Raw genomic sequence first — 24068 nt, forward strand, 5'->3', positions numbered from 1 at the left:
TGGTCTACTGTTCCAGTTTCCTTTGCGCCAGTTTTGATAAATGTCCTCTTGTTCTGTGCCATTAGGTATAGTAAGCGCAAGAATTACAAATAAACCATCACAATCCAAAATATTCATTGCAACTCAGTGACTTCCTGACTGTATTTTATTTTTAGCTTCTTATGATTTAACTGCAATGTAGTCATATAAACATTCTGTTACCAAATATACCTGTAAGTGACTCTACAGATGTGAGTAACAAATACTGAAAATGAGGATGCTCTGGAAAAGCATTCCTGTGAAGCTTTAGAGGAGTTTTTTGAGATTTTGATACTGATGACCTATCCTCAGGTCATCAGTATCTGATCGGTGGGAGTCTGACACCCAGCTGTTTTTAGAAGGCACCGGCACTCCTGTGTGCGCCGTGGCCTTCTCTGTGCTCACCAAGCACAGCGCCGTAAATTATATTGTGGCTGTGCTTGGTATCGCACATTCATTTCAGTGGGGCTGAGTGCGATACGAAGCACAGCTGCTATACAATGTACGGCGCTGTGCTTGGTCAACATGGAGAATGCGCGGTGCTCACAGCTGATCGTCAGGTGTCCCGGGTGTTGGAGCCCCACCGATCAGATAGTGATGACCTATCCTGAGGATAGCGTTCAAAGAAACTGTAACGGCCGCATCTCCAGATATAATTTATTGGAGATGCTTCAACGAATGTGTACAAAAATTGCAACGTTTCGGCTACATGGTAGCCGTCATCAAGCAATGCATGAGAAAGGCTACCACGTAGCCGAAATGTTGTACTTTTTTTTACACATTCATTAAAGCACGTCTGGAGATGCGACCGTTACAATTTCTTTGAACGCTAATTTGTGGAATGCTGAGGCTCTGCGGTTGTGGTTTGGCTGGTGCATTCCGGTAAGGCCTCCTGTTTTTTCTTTTCCGTTTACAGGCCATTTTTTGCATTCTGTATACGGACCCATTAATTTCAATGGTTCCGCAAAAAAAAATTAAACGCATACGGAATGTACTCCGTACGTCTTCTGTATCCGTTCCGTTTGCGGAGCCATCTATTGAAAATGTTATGCCCAGCCCAATTTTTTCTTTGTATATACTGTATATGTGAAAAACGGACCGCAAAACACTGAAAAAGCCATAAGGTCGTGTGCAGGAGGCCTAAGGTCGAGAAGGCACGTGGGTGCTGCTGTACATTATCTTTCACTATCCTGAGGACAGGTCATCAATATCCAAAATCAATGGGGGCCACAAAAGATGCAGACAGCACACTGTGTGCTTTCCCCATTCGTGGTTTCGTTCTGCGGAAAGAGCATGTCCTATTCTTGTCAGCAATCATGGACAAGAATAGGAATTTTCTATTATAGTTGCGGCCATGTGCGGTCCGCACGTGGCCGGTATGTGTGTTTTGCAGATCCGCAAAACAGTACGGCCGTCTGAATGAGGCCTTATTCTGCTGAAAAACGGCTCCCAAGTATCCAAGCTGGGCAGGCTTTGTTGTTCCAAAAGCCCAAGCCCATCTCTCCTCTCCCCAGAGCTGCTCTTTCACCGCCTGCGAGGTACATTCCCTTTGTGGGATATTGCGTCAAGGATATGTTCTGTGCAGGCGCTGTGGCCTACGCTTGTAAAGATTGCTGGAAGCAGAGTGGCTTTTTCCGTGGCAGCTAGCTGTGGCGACGTGACATCAGGGGAGAAGAAGCCTTGGGAGGTTAGGAGCGGTGGACTTGGGCACTTGGGAGACGGTTTTCAGCAGAGAAGGGTACCCACACACGCTGCGGACTTTGATGCAGAATTTTCCGTAACTGAAAATCAGTGCCATTCACCTGAATGGGGTTTCAGAGATCCGTGTGCTTGCTGTCCCATTCAATGAATGGAACTGATTTTTAGTCATGAAATATTCTGCGACGTGTGAAGACATCCTAAAAGTGCTTTTCCTGGACATTCAATAAATACGCGAATTACACACAGGCATGTTTGGAATGCTTTCACAAACTTCTGAGGGGCAATGCTGTTCGTTATATCAGCGGAAATGATGTGACAGACTCCCTTTGATTGCAAATCTGCAGCGATACTTGAGAAAAGTGAAGTAAAATAAAAGCTTCTTGTAAGATGGGATCAAACTACAATACTGATAACTGGGGAGGGACAGGAACTTCATTAAAAGCACTTTAAGTAGTTTGCCGATCTCCTGCTGAGTTCAAAAAGTATTCTTAGATTGATGTTCAAGGCGCCACGACGACGATCCTTTCACATCACGCTTCATCTCGGCTCTTGTCACGCACTGAAAAGTTCATTGTCTGAGTGGCCGGTGGCACCAAGGCTTGCAAGTGGGTCAAGATCTGCAAACATGTTCAACCATGCCGACATGTCCGAATTTCCTGCATTTGGGACTGTAAGAAACACAAAATAAAGTAACTGTAGCTAGTAGGAAATGGACAAACAATTGCTGGTTTCCCCACTGCTTGCATTGTCTAGAACTTGTCCATGTCTTCAGACAAAGTTAAACATTTAACTGGAGACAGCAGAAATGACATGGTCTTGTATCTATCCCCTGCCATTGTTATCAGGTCATCTATATTTGCTTTACTAACCATTCCACCCTTACCTCAACAGTTCACCACTAACCTACAAAATGACGGACGGGCCATAGACCCTACAGCAGGGATCAGCAATCTCCGGCACTCCAGCTGTTATGAAACTCCCAGAATCCTCCTTTCACTTTGCTGGGAGGTAAAATACAGCCGAGTAAGCGTGCATGCTGGGAGTTGTAGTTTCACAGCAGCTGGAGTGCCGAAGGTTGCTGATCCCTGTCCTAGAGGGTATATTTCCCAATGGGACGATGCCCAGGGGGCTGCCTGAGCCCTCCTCGCGGCCACCAGCTGGGGACATAATGACATGGCAGTCTCAGCATTAGGCCCCTTTCACACAGGCGAGTATTCTGCGCGGATGCAATGCGTGAGGTGAACGCATTGCACCTGCCCTGAATCCTGACCCATTCATTTCTATGGGGCTGTGCACATGAGCAGTGATTTTCACGCATCACTTGTGTGTTGCGTGAAAATCGCAGCATGCTCTATATTCTGCGTTTTTCACGCAACACAGGCCCCATACAAGTGAATAGGGCCGCGTGAAAATCGCAAGCATCCGCAAGCAAGTGCGGATGTGGTACGATTTTCACGCATGGTTGCTAGGTGACGATCAGGCTGGGGACCCGATCTGTATTATTTTCCCTTATAACATGGTTATAAGGGAAAATAATAGCATTCTGAATACAGAATGCAAAGTAAAATAGTGATGGAGGGGTTAAAAAAAAAATATATAATTAACTCACCGAGGCCACTTGATCGGGTAGTTGCGGATCTCTGTCTTCTGTAATGTTGAGCTGCCGGCTAAAGAGCTGTGGTGACGTCACATCACATGATCCAATCACATGGTCGCTCACCATGGTGATGAACCATGTGATTGGACCAGGTGATGAGCACAGTGACGTCATCAAAGGTCCAATTCCTGTGCACAGCAAAGAAGAAGACAGAAGAGATGCCGGGCTGCGCGATCAAGTGGATTAAGGTGAGTTAAATTATTATTATTATTTTTAACCCCTCCAGCCCTATTGTACTATGCATTCTGTATTAAGAATGCTATTATTTTCCCTTATAACCATGTTATAAGGGAAAATAATACAATCTACAGAATACCTAACCCAAACCCGAACTTCTGTGAAGAAGTTCGGGTTTGGGTACCAAACATGCCGATTTTTCTCACGCGCGTGCAAAACGCATTACAATGTTTTGCACTCGCGCTGAAAAAACGTGCATGTTCCCGCAACGCACCCGTACCTTTTCCCTCAACGCCCGTGTGAAACCAGCCTTAATTAATGCTAGGAGCATCAGGTACGTATGCACCTGGTTGGTATCCATAGGTGCCCTCCTGAATTCAACTGTATCACTGTCCTCAGGACAGTGATACAGTGTAATACTGCAATGCAGATGGATGCTGCACTGTAGTATTTGGTTCTGTTGGGACAGTATTTTGTGCTGCACTGTGGTATTTGGTTCTGCTGGGGCAGTATTTTGTGCTGCACTGTGGTATTTGGTTCTGCTGTGGCGGTATTTTGTCCTGCACTGTGGTATTTGGTTCTGCTGGGGCAGTATTTTGTCCTGCACTGTGGTATTTGGTTCTGCTGGGGCAGTATTTTGTGCTGCACTGTGGTATTTGGTTCTGCTGGGGCAGTATTCTGTGCTGCACTGTGGTATTTGGTTCTGCTGGGGCGGTATTTTGTCCTGCACTGTGGTATTTGGTTCTGCTGGGGCGGTATATTGTCCTGCACTGTGGTATTTGGTTCTGCTGGGGCGGTATTTTGTCCTGCACTGTGGTATTTGGTTCTGCTGGGGCAGTATTTTGTCCTGCACTGTGGTATTTGGTTCTGCTGGGGCAGTATATTGTCCTGCACTGTGGTATTTGGTTCTGCTGGGGCGGTATTTTGTCCTGCACTGTGGTATTTGGTTCTGCTGGGGCAGTATTTTGTCCTGCACTGTGGTATTTGGTTCTGCTGGGGCAGTATTTTGTCCTGCACTGTGGTATTTGGTTCTGCTGGGGCGGTATTTTGTCCTGCACTGTGGTATTTGGTTCTGCTGGGGCAGTATTTTGTCCTGCACTGTGGTATTTGGTTCTGCTGGGGCAGTATATTGTGCTGCACTGTGGTATTTGGTTCTGCTGGGGCAGTATTTTGTGCTGCACTATGGTTTTCCTGGCCCACCTACTTGTATTGCCCCACCTTCTGTCAATCTGGATCTGCCTACAACATAGGGCTACTTTAAGTTCCTATTCCTCCCCTGTACAAAATGGCTGATGTACACAAAATAAAGTTTATTTCCAGCCTTGTTCCTATCCAGTGATCCTCTCACATTTGCCTTCCATTAGACTATTAGCTTATGTTTTAAATTTCATGAACTGGGGTATATTACAGCTCTAACGCCTCAGTCATACAGAGCTATATACAGACTAAAAGTAAGGTGATGGGGCAGATATGCTGCAGATTTTCCAATGTGGAATTATGGGTGGAAAATATGCAGCATATTACAGTACAGCCAGCTTAAAAATGGAGGCATCATAGGAGAGGTCATCCCTGATTAATCTTATTACAGTAGTGGCAAAATTTGGAAGGGATTTTAAATCCGCAACATATCAATTTATGCTGCAGATTTTCCCCTTGGTTTCACCCTTAGGCCTCATGTACACGACCGTTGTTTTTTTCCACGTTTACGGGCCGTTTTTTGCATTCCGTATACGGAACCATTCATTTCAATGGGTCAGCAAAAAAAAACGGAATGTACTCCGTATGCATTCCGTTTTTTCGCATTTTCGTTATTCCGTCCCGTTGAAAGATAGAACATGTCCTATTATTGCCTGCAAATCATGTTCCGTGGCTCCATTCAAGTCAATGGGTCTGCAAAAAAAATGGAACACATACGGAAATGCATCCGTATGTCTTCCGTATCCGTTTCGTTTTTGCGGAACCATCTATTGAAAATGTTATGCCCAGCCCAATTTTTTCTATGTAATTATTGTATATGCCATACGGAAAAACGGAACAGAAACACGACGGAAACAAAAAACGGAACAACGGATTAGTGAAAAACGGACCGCAAAACACTGAAAAAGCCATACGGTCGTGTGCAATAAGCCTTAGGCTCCATTCACACGTCCGCAATTTCATTCCGCAAAATGCGGACCCATTCATTCCTACGTGGCAGCACGATGTGCTGACTGGACACGGAATAGCGGATCCGCACTTCCGTTCCACAAAAAAATAGAACATGTCCTATTCTTGTCCGCAATTGCGGACAAGAACAGGCATATTCTATTAGTGCCGGCAATGTGCGGTCCGCAAAACGCAGCAACGCACATTGCCGCTTTCTGGGTTTTGCAGATCCGCGGCTCCTTGGATCCGCAAAACACGTTGTGGACGTGTGAATGGAGCCTAAGGGTGAATTCCACAGCAAATACACGTGCAGATATGTTGCGGTTTTTGCAATGGAAAATCTTGCCGTTGTGGCTGTACCCTAAGTTGCCCTCTGCATGCCTGATGCATTACCTTTAGGGGGCAGTATCTCTGTAAAATGGTGCTGTACATGAGTACTATAAAACCAAGTGGAGTGCTGTAGGGACTCCGTGTGCCACTGTACAGGCTCTATACGCACGGCTCTGCCAAACGCATGAGACTTTTCATCCCCCAAAGTGTCTACACCTCCTACTGAGTTTCCAGCCTTCTGTGGAAGGTATACTTGTTCATTTGTGGCATTCTGGTGTTAGAAACTTGAACTTACTTTGGGTTGGGGGGTCTGGAGTTTTCTGTAGAGAACCGCCAGACTTGCTGCCATTTGAAGACAAACCTGGGAATGTCCAGTCTAAGATTAAAAAAGAAAATCAAAATCAGTTTAAAGTAGAAAATGCTGAAGGTAATTTTAAATGTGTTATTAAAGGGGTATTCCGGTTAGTTAAAGGATAGGGTATAACTATTAGATAGTGGGGGTCCTACTGCTGGTACCACCACTGATCATGAGGACAGGGCCCCGTACCCCCTGAAATGAGTGGAGCAGCTGGTCGGGATTAAGTGTCAATGTGGGGGGCGTTTAGCATATTGCACACAGAGCAGTGGGGGAGGTCTGCTGCTGCAGCCAGCTGCCTTACGGCCAGCTACCCGTCTGATATGAGATTTATAATAAAGGAGGGAATAAAAGATTTCCTGGGATATTTTTTATATTTTTTTTAGATTCCTCAGTTTTGATTGAAATTAGATGTATTGAAAACCAATGCCACTGTGCAACATGTTCACTTACTGCTGAGTCCCCCCACGGACTGAAGCCCCAGATCAAGCAGCTGTGAAGGAAGAAATCCAGACAAACTCTCTGTCTGTTTTGTCCAAGTCTTCGATTGGCCACACTCAAAAATATCTTGTTCTTCTTGAGAAAATGTTGGAGACATGGTGGGCTGCAAACTTAGAAATGAGAACTCCTGATCAAAATCCTCCCCTTCAATATTGTCCAACAATAGCTGCCGAGGTTCTGAAAGAAAGCAGACCATGCAAAAATTCATGAAGAAGGAGATAATAGAAGACAGACAGATTGGATTCTACATGTGGGTGGTGACGCCGCCATCTTTGTTATGCACTTCTCCCCATCTGTCCACGACTAATACCTATCCTCAGCTGTGTATTCCTAAACCCAACCGCTTACCCTTGTATAGCTAGACCATGTACCCAACGGACTCGTCTGAATAGGGGCACAGATAGACTTGCCCAATTTGCCAAGGGCAGGAGTAAACACCCTCAAAACACTTTATATTGCATTTGCAGCAATTGTCTTTCTTTATTTATATATATATATATCTCCATACAAATGGCTTTAAATGATTACTGACTTTACAACATTTGCTATTCATGTACAGTTATTCTTATTTTATACTCATTCATTGCTTTGTTATCCCAGTTAACATACATTAGAAGGATTACATTACATGGACATGCGCACGACAAACGAGAGTGTGCGCGTTTCTTCTGGTCACGCACATCCTCACACTCTTGTTTGTCGTACGTATGTCCATTCCACCGATGTTATCAGCTGGAGGACACGAAGCTCCCAAGCGCAGGTGCACTAGAGGATTCTTAGTGCGCCTGCGCGAGAATGGAACGAGATGTCTCAACGCAGCAGGATGATGTGGGCACGGGGGAAGCAGCAAACACGGTGCAGGAGGCAGGATTAGGGCGCGGCAACAGTGACCTCAAGGAAGCGAAGCCGCTGCCCCCTTGACTTGAAACTGAAAATTAGCATATGGCGAAAACACAGTATAAAGATTTAAATCTCCAAAACCATTAGAAAGGATGCATCGGGGACTACATGATTCTAGCCTTAAAGGGGTATTCCGGTTACCATAAATATAACTTATGTTTAGACTAATTCATCATCAATAATTACCTAATATAATGTAAATTTCACATATTTACCGTTGAGTAGTTATAAAAGTCGTTTTCTTCTCTGCTACCCACTGTTTTCTCATAAATTACCATGGCATCGACCTGTAGCCCTTGTTAGGTCGAGCATGCTCAGTGTGTAGCTATCAATTCTCTAGCTAACTGTCTTGTTAAAAAAAAAAAAAAAAGGGCGTGTTAGTGTGCTGCTGATTACTGAGTAGAGGGGGCGTGGCTGGGCTGGGCTGTACATCAGGCAGCCAATCAGCAAACATCAACACTCACAGCGCCATGATACTCTGTTATATGTATAGGTATGGGTTCTGGTTGGGTCAGATTGCAGCCTTAATGCAGTTTTTCTAAAATGAAGTTAATTTACCAGAATACCCCTTTAAGGTAATTATAATAACTAAAAATGACATAATGCCATGACAGGTTCCCTTTAATCTCCAGTGCCACCAAAGGGAAGATTAACCAGTACACCGTGTCCATGCACATGAATGGGTACTCGGTGTAATGCAGGACAGGTCCTCCAGACACCCTCTTTCTAACCGCTCTACATTGTGGCCACCAGATGAGGATCCCCTTGATGAACTCAGAACTCTCTAATATAATATGTAAAATTGGGATTTTAAACTAGCCAACCCCTTTCAATAATTAGACACTCCCCCCTGTTGTTAGGACTCACAGACCTCCAAGGCCTAAACTTACTAATCGGCAAAAAAACTAAATTGCATAAGCTTTTTTAATCTGCATGAATTGAGCTGAACTGTCTATCTATTGAGCTGAGCTTAATGACAGGTAGCCTTTATCTGTCTCAATGAAATGGAGAACATTGCCTATTCTCCATATACACATCTGCTCAGACTGAGAAGCAAATAAATTCACAAATAATCTGTCCTCAGCATCTTGAGTTAACAGAAATCGGAAAACACAGCCGCAAGTACCTAATGATCACATCACAGTTTCATGGGAGCCGTAATAAATTATTTTTCTTATAGGAACATATCACCACTATGCACAGAGTACCTTCAAAAAAAGGGGCGTATATGAAAACTTCAATAGTAAAAACATACAAAGACAAACCATACATATAACAAATAAGGTCTGCCAGAAATTGAGGAGTTCAAGTCCCTGCCGATGATGGCCTACAGAAGGAACCCTAGCCTACGTGACAGGTTGGTCAAATCTGATGTTGGTGGTCGTGCCTTGGATACACAGAGGTACCTTGCCCCACGCAGAAATGGCACCTTTCCATGTATGTCTTGCTGTAATTGTAGTAATATCTTAAAAGGGGATCATTTCTCTCATCCCTATAGTGGCAAAAAATTTAAAATTAATGGCTACTATACTTGTAGATAACGTGATGTTGTCTATGTCATTCAATGCCCTTGTAGTCTCATCTACGTGGGTGAGACTACAATGGAAATTCGAGAACAGATCAATAAACATAAAAGTACAATTCGCAAGGCAAACATGGACAAACCTGTAGCCAGGTATTTTGTGGAGGCCGGACACTATCAACCAGTTACGATTCAGGGTCATTGATAGTGTGGGTACCCTACGTAGGGGTGGGGATAAAGATGCGATACTAAGAAAAAAGGAATTGAAGTGGATATATACGCTTAGGTCCTTACAACCCCTTGGACTCAATCTTGAGTTTGATGTGGCAGGGATCAGCTAGATCCTCATTTGTTATATGTATGGTTTGTCTTTGTATGTTTTTACTATTGAAGTTTTCATATATGCCCCTTTTTTTGAAGGTACTCTGTGCATAGTGGTGATACATATACATTAATATACCTGCGGATTTAACAGTGAGTGTTCTCTACTGTGTGAATAGCGCCCTTATTTGGGGTAAATATATCTTCCTGTATACCTTGTTCCTGATTTGATATCTATACACTACGTCCATCTGGCATTGCTCCATTGCAATATAACGCGATCTATGACATGACTGTAGTGGCGGTCATGTGAGGGTTCTTCTGATCACGACTTGCACACCGGCTGTGATGCCGTCAGTGCGGACACTCCCGATTGGTGGTGTCGCCGGCAACACAGTCTCGCGTTCTTTTGCTACTCTCGTCTCGGTCGCGGCCGAATGATGTCATGGCCGCTTCTGAATGACGTGTGGGGGCATGGAGGTCGCGGCGGAGTGACGCGGACATGCGCAGATGCCACAATGGAATGCCGTGCACTATGGATCATCGGGTACAGGTGAGATAGATGGACGTATTCGCATTGATTAGAAAGGGCTGTGAAACCTCTTCTGTGATTGGCTGTATTCACCAGTCTGTTTGATCATTGGGTCACCATCAATGTGGGGGTGTTTAACCTTTACTATTTATATGTGAGTGTGTATGGTTTTAACATATGCTTGATAAAGGCTATTCCTAGCCGAAACGTTGCTATATCTGTATTCTGTGCCTTGGAATTTTGCACAATAAAGAAGAATTGGATGGACATGCTGCTGTGGCTTCTATTTTGCATAGCACACGGAGTGCTGTCCGCATCCTTTGCGGCCCCATTGAAGTGAATAGGTCCGCAATCTGAGCCGCCAAAACAGCAGGTCGGATGCGGACCCAAACAACGGTCGTGTGCATGAGGCCTAACTCTAGTTTATTTACTTCAATCTTCATTCCACATAATTTATCATTGATGCGATTCTTCACCTATTTTTGTAGATAAATTTACTACCCACCATTAACCATTAAGGTGTACCATAAGTGAAAAATAAAAATTCTCCCCTTTAAAACTGAGACTTCTTGCTTAAAATAGTGCAGAGGCTGCAGTAATCAGAGGACTCTTAGGCCTCTTTCACACGATCGAGTTTTCCGCGCGGGTGAGATACGTGAAGAGAGCGTATTGCACCCGCACTGAATCCTGACCCCTTCATTTCATTCAATGGGTCTGTGTGCATGAGCGTTTTTTTTTTTTTCACGCATTAGTTCCGCGTTGCGTGAAAAAGCCAGTGTGGTTTTTACTGATGGTTGCTAGGAGATGTTGTTTGTAAACCTTCCGTTTTTTATCACGCGAGTGAAAAACGCATCAAAATGCATTGCACCCGCGCGGAAAACACTGAACAACCGAACGCAATCGCAGACAAAACTGACTGAACTTGCTTACAAAATGGTGCAAGTTTCCCTGAACGCATCCGGAGCCAATCCGTCAGGGGGTTACGTGGCTCTCCTGAGGTGTATATCCCCATACTATGGGTATGTAGATATGTAATGCTCCTTTGGATCTTTGGGGATGTGTTTACTGGCTCTGGTGCTTAGCGATACCCACTTGGGTTATCCATAGGTGGATGTTGCCGTGCACCTGAGCCATAGCTTTATGTATATGGAGTTCTAAGTTGTCACCACAGTTTCTATTGTGATATTGGACCATTGATGTGGTGGCTCTCTATGCACTTGCACTTTAATTTCTTCTTGGCTGCTGTATATTCCCATACATTTATTTGGAACTATTAGGCCTCTTTCAGACAGGCGTTGCGGGAAAAGGTGCGGGTGCGTTGCGGGAACATGCACGATTTTTCCGCGCGAGTGCAAAACATTGTAATGCGTTTTGCACGCGGGTGAGAAAAATCGGCATGTTTGGTACCCAAACCCAAACTTCTTCGGTGTTCTGTAGATTGTATTATTTTCCCTTATAACATGGTTATAAGGGAAAATAATAGCATTCTGAATACAAAATGCAAAGTAAAATAGCGCTGGAGGGGTTAAAAAAATATATATAATAATTGAACTCACCTTAATCCACTTGATCGCGCAGCCGGCATCTCTTCTGTCTTCTTTCTTTGCTGTGTGCAGGAACAGGACCTGTGGTGACGTCACTCCGGTCATCACATGGTCCGTCACATGATCCATCACCATGGTAAAAGATCATGTGATGACCGGAGTGACGTCACCACAGGTCCTGTTCCTGCACACAGCAAAGAAAGAAGACAGAAGAGATGCCGGGCTGCGCGATCAAGTGGATTAAGGTGAGGTTTTTTTTTTAACCCCTCCAGTGCTATTGTACTATGCATTCTGTATTCAGAATGCTATTATTTTCCCTTATAACCATGTTATAAGGGAAAATAATAATGATCGGGTCTCCATCCCGATCGTCTCCTAGCAACCGTGCGTGAAAATCGCACCGCATCCGCACTTGCTTGCGATTTTCACGCAACCCCATTCATTTCTATGGGGCCTGTGTTACGTGAAAAACGCACAAAGAGGAGCATGCTGCGATTTTCACGCAACGCACAAGTGATGCGTGAAAATCACCACTCATGTGAACAGCCCCATAGAAATGAATGGGTCGGGATTCAGTGCTGGTGCAATGTGTTCAACTCACACCGCATCCGCGCAGAATACTCGCCCGTTTGAAAGGGGCCTTACACATCCATATGTTGCGGTGTAGTCTGTAACCATTTATTGATGTGGTGTTTTATCATTTGCACTTGCACCTTAGTATTTTTAGTTTTTCTATTTTTTTGCCCCCATATACTAAGTAATTGTGGTTACAGAAGTACATGCGGAATTCAGTGAGGCATTGTACTCTCTTTCTCTGCCTCCGTTCTTGTACTCCATTCCTCCCCTTTCACCTGCGCTGATATGCCTCCTCAGATGTAGCCATTTTTTATCTGTTGTCTCACGTTCTTGTCTATATAAGTTATTTATTCAATAAAGGATTTATTTTTGATGATATACCCGTTTAATCGCAGTTTATTCTCGTTGTTTGTTGTTTCTAATAGCACAGACAATGCCTATTCAACATCACAGTGAGTGTGAATTTCTGTCCTAAAAAAATAAAAAGAACTGTGGCAAAAGCAATATGGCCAGTCCAAGCTGTGGTTAGAGTGACTGGTTTCATATTCCCATGTCTGCAATCGGTCTGATGCTTCAGTTAATTGAGGTAATAATGCTTGAATTAGTCACAGGCATGCTGGAGGACAGGTTTAAGCGCTTACTGTGCAAATACAGGGATTATTGGACAAAGAGATGAATCTGAACTTCTCAGCAGAGTTTGTGAAATTCTTGCAATTTAAAAATGAAAAACAACAAATGGTCTGGTAGAAATGACACACTGCGGCTGGCTGGCATGAAGGCACATACACAACATATCCTCAGGGAACCCAAATGCACTCACAACGGAGACTCTTCTCTAGTTTCGCACAGTCTGCGTTTAGGCCTCTTTCACACGACCGTATGGCTTTTTTAGCGTTTTGCGGGCCATTTTTACCGGATCAGTTTTTCCGTTTTGTTTCTGTTCCGTTTTTCAGTATGGCATATACAGTATACAGTAATTACATAGAAAAAATTGGGCTGGGCATAACATTTTCAATAGATGGTTACGCAAAAACGGAACGGATACGGAAGACATACGGATGCATTTCCGTATGTGTTCCGTTTTTTTTTTGCGGACCCATTGACTTGAATGGAGCCACGGAACGTGATTTGGGGGTAATAATAGGACATGTTCTATCTTTCAACTGAACGGAAATACGGAAACGGAATGCATACGGAGTACATTTTGGTTTTTTTGCGGAACCACTGAAATTAATGGTTATGTATACGGAACTCAAAAAACGGAACGTAAACAAAATAAAACGGTCGTGTGAAAGAGGCCTTACTCCTCACATTTTCATCATTACGATCCTCATGGCCAGATGAGGAGCATCATTATTTCCAGGACAAGACTGCTTCTAAGGGGCAATGCCATGTGCGATGTAGATCAACTACAATCCGGTTTTATTGTCCATTCCTGTATATACACTGGGCAACGGTCATTCAAATCGCTTGGGAAAAAGAGAATCGTGACAAAAGATTGGCCAGTATAAATGATCCTTCAAGGGACTGACTGATCCTCAGGATAGGTCATCAGTATGTGATCAGTTGGGGTCCATCAATCTGCTGTTTGAAGAAGGTGCAGCACTGCCTCCTCCCAGCTTTAGTGCTCATGCACACAACAGTATTTTGCGTTCAGTATACTGGACGTTTTTTTTTAGTTCAGTATGCGGAACATATACTGAACCACTCACAATGGTTCAGCAAAAAATACTGAAGTGTCTCTGTGTGCATTCCGTTTCAGTATTTCAGTATTTCCGTGCCGTGAAAAGATAGAACATGTCCTATTCTTGTCCGCAAATCACGGTACTTGGCTCCATTCAAGTCAAGGGGTACACAAAAAAACGGAACACATACAGAAATGCATCCGTATGTCTTCCGTATCCGTTCCGTTTTTGCTGAACCATCTATTGAAAATGGTATTGCCCAGCCCAATTTTTTCTATGTTATTACTGTATACTGTATATGGCATACGGAAAAACGGAACGGAAACAAAAAACGGATCCGTAAAAAAAACGGACCGCAAAACACTGAAAAAGCAATACTGTCGTGTGCATGAGCCCTTAGGCTACATGCACACGACCGTATGTGTATGGCGGTCCGCAAATTGTGGATCCGCAAAAAAATGGATGATGTTCCGTATGGCATCCGTTTTTTTGCAGATCCGTTTTTTTTGCGGATCCATTGTAATAATGCCTATCCTTGTCCGCAAACTAGAAAAAAATAGGACATGCACTATTTTTTTTGCGGAGCAACGGAACGGACATACTGATGCGGACAGCACACAGTGTGCTGTCCGCGTTTTTTGCGGACCCATTGAAATGAATGGGTCTGCATCCTATCCACAAAAAAAAACGGATCGGACACGGAAACAAAATACGGTCGTGTGCATGAGGCCTTACACTGCCAGCGCCATCCATTGAATTGTGGCTGTGCTTGGTATTGCAGGGCAGCTCCATTTACTTGAATGGGACTGAGCTACACCTAAGCCATGTGACCGATAGATGTGATGTCACTGACCATGGAGCAACATGGTCTCTTGAAAAACAGCTAATTAGTGGATAGGTCATAAATATTAAACATTCGGACAACCCCTTTAACTTGTTTGCATCACTTGCTGCAAATGTACAGCGCGTGGTCCTGAGCTTTAAAACTTCACCACTGTAAATGGTTAAATCCCTGCGCATGGCAAGGAAAAGTAGTGGCATGCACAGTGCAGTTCATTGGAGGCCGCAGATCCGTAGGTCATTATCACGGCTGAGGATGGGGAAAACCCTCAGCCGTGCGATGCCAGAAGATGTTAAGCGCTGCTTGGCCAGGACGACAGTATTAGGGAGCAGGTCACCTCCTATCGCGTCCCTAAACTGACCCTGACTCCTAATCATATGAGTCAACCCTGAAGGTGGGAGGACTCATACACCGGGTGCCTTAGGGTCCCTGCTAGCCCTCAGGATTGCCCTGGAACAAGGAGCAGGGTAAGACGACCTGTTCCTCCTAGGCACGGAGGAACAGGAGTCTCACTGGCCAAGCTGCAAAGGGAAGAGGACATAAACGGCCTATGGCTATGGCAGGAGGATGAAAAGCACTTCCACACCTACCTGCCACAGACACACAGACTGGATCCCGTGCAATACAGCAAGTGTCCACACCCAAACACCAGTGGACACAGCACACACACAAACACACAGGAACCCAGATCCATAGGTGCATAACATAACAAAGGAAAACATCAACCGAACATCATGACATAAAACTTCACAGATAAACCTATGACCACAAGAGTGGCCCCCACTGGCAGATGGAAATACCAGGAGAGTGTCTCCAGCAAAGAATGGCTGAAGAACCCCTCAGCAACTGATATGCAAAGAGGCTTTATAGCCCAAAGTGGCCACACCCACACAGACACACTAGGAAAGGGAATTAACCCTTCCAAGACTAACAGGGAGTGAAACCACTTAAAGGGGAAGTGACCAAATGCACAACACACTGCAGCTGTTACCGCAGGCAACGACATGGGTGGCAACCATGTCCTGGGAGTCAGCCAGAAGGCCGAGACACTGCCACCACATGTACAACATACAAAACGTTGCCCCGGGCAGCCACAGTGAAGGGAAGTGTCACAGTGCGCACCTAACATAAGACCAAGTGCACACCAGACATACAAAGTGCATAACATAAACACATACCAAACGCAACCGCATGCACAACATAGCAAGCTGCCACGATACATACTGTTGCCAGCGGCAACCACAGGTGAGGCAAATACCACAGCCCTCACCTGTGATTGACAACCAAACCAAAACCGCTGACAACCGCATGCGGTTCAGGAGTCACGACCATAACCATGGCCGTGACAGTCATATCACATAACCGGGCGCAACCATGGATACAGATGGCTGTATTACTCATACATTCTTTTACGTATCTCTTTTGTTGTATTAGATGAGGTGCGCCTGGGATATGTACTGTCTTTGTTCTCACTTGCATCACTGCTCAAACCAACACAGCGCAGCGACTAGTATGGCAGAGCTAAAGAACAGCTCGACCAGTGACTTTGTGACCAGTGGAAAACTGCAAAAAAAATTATAAACATTTCTTGTCCCAAGAGGGCTTTTATGACCCATGGGGGCACATTATGTAAAAAATATACACAAAAGCATAAGAAATCTATAAAGTGAAAATAAAGAAAAAAACACACCACCCTGTTCACCTGAGCCTATACTGTTTATGTATCAAAATGACCAAAACAGAATAGGGAATCGAGGTTAACACTTCATTTTAGTGTGAATTTGCCAATTATTCCACTTTTTGTACTTTGCCCCCCCTAGAAGACCACTTTTCAGTGCAATTTTAAGTGACAGTCTCAGAGGTTACTGTATATACAGTAGTAAAATCTTTGCATGGCACAAATGGCCATTGTTCTGTAATGATACATTATTATTAACAGCTGATAAACGCCACTTACCTGTCTGAGTATTAGTCTCCTCCGGATCCTCCAAGTCAAATAAATTGCTATTCATATTATCTGTAGGAGCAGATGTATTAGAGCAGGGATGGTCAACCTGGGGCTCTCTAGCTGTTGCAAAACTACAACTCCCATCATGCCCAGACAGTCTTCAGCTATCAGCCTACAGCAGGGCATGGTGGGAGTTGTAGTTTTACAACAGCTGGAGAGCCGCAGGTTGGCCAAGCCTGTATTAGAGGATAATACGGTAGCTGTAAACATAACATGAGAAGCTAGGCTAGGCCATGATACAGTACAATACAATCTGTCATCAGGTGGTCTCTATGTCCTGTCCGTGGAGCTAGTTGTCTTATTTTTAGGGAGTATTATGAAAGGGATTGTCCTACCAAAAAATAAATAAATAAACAAATAAAATAAATAGAGGCAGAGGGTGTAAAAAAAAAAAAAAAGACTCACTCACATTACGAAGGTCACTTAGCGGTGATCACTTCTGGTCAGACGGGAACGTCTGCCATGGACTTTCATAATTTGAGTGACTCTCGTTTTGTTTTTTACACTTCCCCTGCCGCTGCTTAATACATTTTACTATTTGGTTGGACAACCTCGTTAGGCCTACACTAGAGAGATTGGCAAAACTCAGTAATTGGAAGGTTAATGAGATCCACTCACCGGATATTGCTTCTTGGTTTAGTGTTTCCTCTTGTAATGTAAGCAGCCTAGAGGTTGAAACATAGGGAAGAAAGAAAGGAAAAAAAGAAAAAAACTGTAAATTAAAATGAAACAGATGTGACTATATCCAGTGAAGCTCAGGAGACCAGCTACAAGATGGAATGACTTTCTACCCGAATGTCTCTGATTTGTGCCCATGGTAATGGGGAGAGCAGAAATGCCCTCTGTGTTTACTCTATGGAACTTGAAAGTTATAGGGTACTGGGTCCGTCAATAAATTGGTGCCTATGGTGTGGCTGAAAATCTGTCGTTCCAAGGACTTTTTCAGAGGTATTCCTATGGTAGACATTTATGTTAAATCCAAATGTAACCCTCATGTAAAGAACTGATGTCCCATCTCTTACAGGTAAATTCAAGGCACTTGGCTCTTTTTGTAACTCCCACAGACCACAATGGAAAAAGTGGTCAATGATGTCCACTATGAATTAGGTTGTGGGCTTGATAGGTAAGTAATCCAGAGGTAGGACCTGGAGCCATCAGACATGTATGGCATACTTAAACAATGACTAACTTGGGTTTGCTTGGTTTTAGTGGTGAGGACACCTATTGTGAAAATTGTTGCAATTATTATTATTTTCTTTCCTGCTTTCTCTTACCTCATAACTTAGATTTCCACTACCATAGAACCTAACATAAGGCTAAAAGGGGTCATAATTTGGATAAAGTATGAATGGGTTTACAGGTGCTGCTACTTGAAATGTTCCACTTTTCATGGCAACGCTCCAGTGGTCCCCTGCAGGTCCAACTTTACTGTACCAGCACCTGACTACTGCAGTCAATTACTTAGCTGGATTACACGGCCCAAATATTGGGAACAAATGTTCCTATGAATGCTCGATCCCGATAATCTGCCCATCTAAAGGTGCCGCAGATCACCTGATGAACAAGCAAAATAGTCATTCATTGGGTGAGATGATCGTTGGTGTGGACACCTTAATCATTGTTCCTGAGCAGCAGATCGTGTCGTCTAAACAGCACTCTGCTGCTGGGGAGCAATGATTTTGTATGGGGATGAGCGGCAGCAGCAGTGATCACTTGTCCTCATACTGTGGAGGTGATCGCTGCATGTAAATGCAGTGCTTCACCTCCACTTAACGAGCAGCGGACTGTCGAGAAGGAACGCTTGCTTCCCAACAATCAGCTTCTCTTGGCCCCGTGTAAATCTACATTTACTGGCATCACCTTTAAATTCTTGTTTCCCTTGAATGGTGACTGTGCTTTCACACGACTTTGTATAAATTAATAGTATAAGTGACTATAAGAAACTTTGTTATCTATCTTATCAGAGAAAAATGCATAAAGTTATAGCAGTCTTCTTCATCCCCTCTGCTTTTCTAAAATAATGTACACTCTATGGGAAGCAGCTGGTCTTCTCCACTGATTACCCACTGATAATTAGAGATGGAGCATTCAAAGGGGAAAATTAAAAAAACAAAAATGGCAGATACAAGTCCTACAATAGTTATATATAGTGCTGCAAAGAAAAAGGGGGTCAGTCAGCACATCCCAAAGCGCAGGGGCACGTTGCTATGGCTGAGAACAAGACTGTTAAACAAAACATGCAATGCAACAGCTCTCTGCAAACCAAATAAAGTACAAAATTGCATCATAATTGCAAATGCTACACTAATAAGTTAGAGATGCTTGGCAAATCGTTTTGTACAAAATTATTTGAGCCCGTCTGCCGCACGTCATATAGTGCTATACACATATGGCAGCTTATTCTGAAACGTTATCTGAAACGACAGGTACGCTTTAACAGCAGACATCAGGGGACCCAAGTATGGGTACCAGGTAAGTAAGAAGACACTCCTATGTATTTTATTACAAAAGGACTGAAAAGGATTCAACATCACATATGGCTTTTCAGCTGTACTCACATATGGTTATCCACCTGACCATCCCCACAACTGTCCGTCTTCTCCACATTATCATGTTCAGAGTTTTGTTTTGGAGCCTATAAAATATTTACAAATGAAAAAGGCTATCCATATTAAAAGGTAATAAAATATGTTGCTTTCTTCCAGAAACAGCGCCACACTTGTCTATAGGTTGTGTCTGGTATTGCAGTTCAGCAGTTGGGCTGAGCTGCAATACCAAGTAGACAGGTTTTTCTATTCTTTAAAAGACTATGGAGACCTTCAGAGTCGTACGCTGTTTTTTGTCCATATAAAACTTGACGTAGCTGAAGACATCAATGTCAGGGCTGAATAGCCCAATGGAATTTATACAGTAGCATTGTTTGTAAAAAAAATAAAATAATTAGAGGAGCTAGACAATCCTCGAAAACCCTTTAATAAGCTAGGATTTATCAACTTGTATGAAAATGCATTGTGAAAACCTGGAGTGCTATATCAAATCACAGCCAGCTCAATCAGAAATCCCGGGGCACGGAGATGGTGTGGATTCATAAGAGCCAAACAGGCAAATGGACACACAGTGGCACAACCGCTTCTGACGTTTTTCAAGTGGAGACCCCACTCTTAGGCCTCATGCACACGACAGTTATTTTTATTGGTCCGCAAAACGGGGTTCCGTTGTTCCGTGATCCGTTTTTGTTTCCGTGTGTCTTCCTTTATTTTTGGAGGACCACCAGACATAAAGGAAAGTAAAAAAAAGCCTAAAACAGGTTTGCCATGCAAATGATAGGAAAAAAACGGACGCGGATGACAATCTCGTGTGCCTCCGTATTTTTTAGCGGTCCCATTGACTTGAATGGGTCCGCAAACCGTTTTCCGCAAAAATAATAGAACAGGTTATATTTTTTGACGGACTGGAACCACGGATCACGGACGCGGATGGCAAACGGTGCATTAGCCGTGTTTTCAACGGACCCATTGAAAATCAATGAGCCCGCAGAAAATCACGAAAAACGGCACAACGGACACGGAATAAAACAACGGTCGTGTGCATGAGGCCTTAGTCGTAGTATAATAACAAGCAAAATTCAGGCAACTAAGCAGCATGGAGATTTGAAATTTCCTTGAAAACAAAACATCTCAGTCTTTAACCCTTCACATGCCATAGCCATACAGCAGTGAATATACAAACACATTGTAAAGTTAACTAACATTAAGTGCCAATTCACACAACCCTATTTTTCTGTCCGCAGTTTGGCAGATCTTATGTGGACCCATTAATTTCAATGGTGCCGTAAAAGATGCGGACATCGTACTGTGTGCTGTCTGCATCCGTACTTCTGTTCCACGGCCCCTCAAAAAAGATAGAACGTCTATCCGTCTTCCCTTATTGTGCGGCGTGTCTGCTGGTCTGGGGCCTCTGCTAATTGAGGCCCGGCTTCTCTGCGGCCTGCCCCCACGTGGTCCCCCTGCGGCTTCCTATACCCCAGCCGGCATCTCGGTTTGCCCAGGGCTGCGGTATGTGGTTCCGGCAAGTGGGGTGTGGGGGGGGAATCATTTTTGGGAACGGGGCAGGCGTTCTCCCCACTCCCACGCTGGCAGCTGGGTGGAATCTGATTGAGGCGTTTCTCTGATTGGCAGGAGGGTTTCTTGTTAGGCCCACCCCAGGGACTGATCTGTAACATCCAAGGTCAAGCCTGTTCCTCCCAATGATACAGATGAGAAAACTAGATTTTTGTACTTACCATAAAATCTGTTTCTCTTCCGTTCATTGGGGGACACAGCTTTCACCCATTCTTTTGTTTATGGGCCCTTTCGGTCCTGTGTGGTTCTGGGTTTGTACATAGTGTGATTTTGTATGTTGCATCTCCTACTGCTTTTGCACTAACTGATTTAGCTTAGTCCCTGTAGGAAGGGTATAGCTGAAGGGCAGGAGCTTACACTTTGTGTGCTTAGTGTCCGCCTCCTAGCGGCAACAGCTATACCCATGGTCAAGCCTGTGATTTTACGGTAAGTACAAAAATCTAGCTTTCCATCATAGGGAAGGAAGCTTCGATCCGCAAAATGTGGAACGCACAAGGCGAGTATCTAGATACGGTAATGTGAATGAGCCCTAACCCTTTCTTGGCTTCCGCTTTAAATGTACAATGGAAGTCTGGCCTTTAAAAATGGCACCCGCTTGCAAGCGCAGTGGGTGCCATAGCCTCAGAGATTCAGCTATTTTAAACAGCAGACAGATTTCAGATCCTGGTTTTCAGATCCTGGTTTTAAAGGACATGAAGTGCATCTCACATTTTGTAAATTGCATGTCCTAACAGTGATCAAGTAGACTACTTTAGAAGAATTGCAGTTAATATGTTAAATTTTAAAAGTAGTGCCATTAACTGTAGAGGTAAATTACTGTAGTCTGAAACTCTGGCCAGATTGCAACATGCAGATTTACTGTCTCCACATTAATAAAACCCCTCACACTGTCCCCAAGTCTTCCGAGTTCTCTCATATTTATGTTCAACAAAAAGACTTGGTGATAGAATTTGGGCTAATGTTTTATCTTTACCCGATGAAAACTGTATTCCACTATTGATGACATCTGCAAACCCAGGGTGGAAACTTGGCACAGTTTTATCATTTGACAAATATCTCCAAACTGGACTGTAAGCTGTAGAAAAAGGCGAAGGAGAACGTGCCAAAGAACTAATATTTCTAGTACTTGGGGTTCTTGGGGATAATGTCCATTTTCTGCATGGGCAATTTTGTCTACTCTATTTAGAGCCCATTATGGACATCCCCTTTTGGAGAGTCGACATTTAATATCATGGACTTCCGATTGAAAGAAACTTCTCCTGGCTCTAATTAACTCCACCACCAGAACTGCTTTTATAATGTAAAGTGCATGGCATGAATCACCATGAAGTATAGTACTACGTGCCGTGCTTTCACAATGAGTACTGCTACTAACTGTATTACGTGAACAGTTACTGTCAGGATGGTAATGATGGTAACATTATTATTAATGTACTGAATAAATTCTGGTTTCATTGCTAATGGACAGCTCAAAACAAACAGGACATCAATGTAGCGGACAAACCAGAGTAAACTAATTTAAAACAGATTGGTGTCCTCCGGATAGGTCATCAATATCAGATCGGCGGGGGTCCAACACTCAATCAGCTGTTTGAAGAGAAAGCAGAGCTCATACGAGTGCTGCCTTCTCTTCATTGTTTACCTGCTCCCATCGTAACTGCAGCGGCGAGCGGGTGTCCCATTCACTTCAATGGGACAGCTCTCTCTGTAGAAAGGAACCATCCCATAAAAGTGAATGGAACAGTGGAGTTGTAATTACACCTACTCACCTCTGCATTTGTGATGACGAGCAGGTAAACAATGAAGGGAAGGCAGTGTTTGTATGATTGTCCGATCTGATATTGATGACCTATCCTGAAATAGGAATAAAAAAATAAAATATAACAAAGGCGGACAACCCCTTTAAAGTCCACACATTTGGTAAATTCAATGGGCAAAATTTATCACGCAATGCACTATAGAATTCTGGCTTAAAAAAAAAAAATTGCTAAATATTGCGTTTGTAATTTTCAGAAATTATTTGCAGTAAAATTTTGCTCCTTTTTGCATTTTTACACCACTCCCGTTTCAAAAAAATTGGGCAGGAAAGTGGGTGTGGTTATCAATGGTAACTGGTTTCACTCCAGATTTATCACTGCCACTTAAAATTGCAAAAGAGTATGGAGAGTGGAGTAGAAAAACTGGAGTAGCATTTCTAGACAAACATCAAATATAACAAACCCTACGCAACATTTGATACATTTGGCTTACGAAGACTCAAGCAAAACTGACTTCACATATTACCCTCATGATAAATTCCCCCATAGTCTACAACTGGTTCATTCAGTATGTAATACCCAAGTCCATGGGTTAGCGATCAGAGATGACTACTCTACACGCTGAAGCAAACATAGAAAACGGTACAGACGTCAAATAATGTCAGTCCTGTTTGCCGTCTTCTCCACTGAATACTAAAAACCCTGAGAAGGGCATTGTGTTTAGTTTTTGTCACATTTTGTACAGAGCTGCCATGACGTGATCTCACAGCAGAAACCTAGAGAGTGATTAACCCTGGGACCACCACAGGCACTATTTGCAACACACGATGAGTAGTGGTGGTTCCAGTGGTTCCCATTACTGATTGCTTACACACACTGATTTATGTGCGGATAAGATAAATCAATGAAGCTATTTTCAATGGTAGCTTAAGGCAGGTGGAATGTCTGTGAGCAGTTGTCAATACATTAGAAAATTTATATACGGTATAACAGAAAATATTACAAACCTTCAGATACGATGGGGTGTATGGAAGCATCTCTTGAAATTCCTTCTGTATTTCAGACATTAATTGTGCTGTCTTTTTCCAAAAGTGCAAAAGTGTTGTCTATAAAAGCAGAAAGCAAGTATATAAAGAACAATGACCACACAACAACAATAAATGCTTCTAGTCAAGAACAATGAATGCAGAATTATAGAGTTTTGGCAAGTGCAGTTGTAGATGATTTCTGGAGCTAGGGTCTGTAAGTGCTGGCCAAGTGGCCACACACATTGTCCAAGACGACTGGATACAATTCATTATATAATTACTGAGTGGAAAGCACAGAATTATTTCAGGTGATACATGGAAATATTAGGCCAACGACCCATACTGCCAA

General features: G+C 43.5%; 1 protein-coding gene across 2 annotated transcripts in view; it reads right to left on the reverse strand.

The window, feature by feature from the left end:
- Window positions 1–433: 433 nt before the first annotated feature.
- The window catches only part of ICA1L (islet cell autoantigen 1 like), a 65675-nt gene continuing 42040 nt past the window's right edge, over window positions 434–24068 (reverse strand). Inside the window, exons 8-14 of one of the 2 annotated variants that reach the window (XM_044303738.1) lie at window positions 23699–23797; window positions 19372–19448; window positions 17432–17478; window positions 16763–16822; window positions 6837–7061; window positions 6324–6404; window positions 434–2387 (exon numbers count right to left, since the gene is read on the reverse strand). In XM_044303738.1, coding sequence (XP_044159673.1) covers window positions 2272–2387; window positions 6324–6404; window positions 6837–7061; window positions 16763–16822; window positions 17432–17478; window positions 19372–19448; window positions 23699–23797 — 705 coding nt within the window. In that variant the 3' untranslated portion in view covers window positions 434–2271. The remainder of the gene's footprint in view (window positions 2388–6323; window positions 6405–6836; window positions 7062–16762; window positions 16823–17431; window positions 17479–19371; window positions 19449–23698; window positions 23798–24068) is intronic. The other variant, XM_044303739.1, reaches the window with a different exon arrangement.

The sequence above is a fragment of the Bufo gargarizans genome, chromosome 8 (assembly GCF_014858855.1).
Source record: "Bufo gargarizans isolate SCDJY-AF-19 chromosome 8, ASM1485885v1, whole genome shotgun sequence".
Lineage (NCBI taxonomy): Eukaryota > Metazoa > Chordata > Amphibia > Anura > Bufonidae > Bufo > Bufo gargarizans.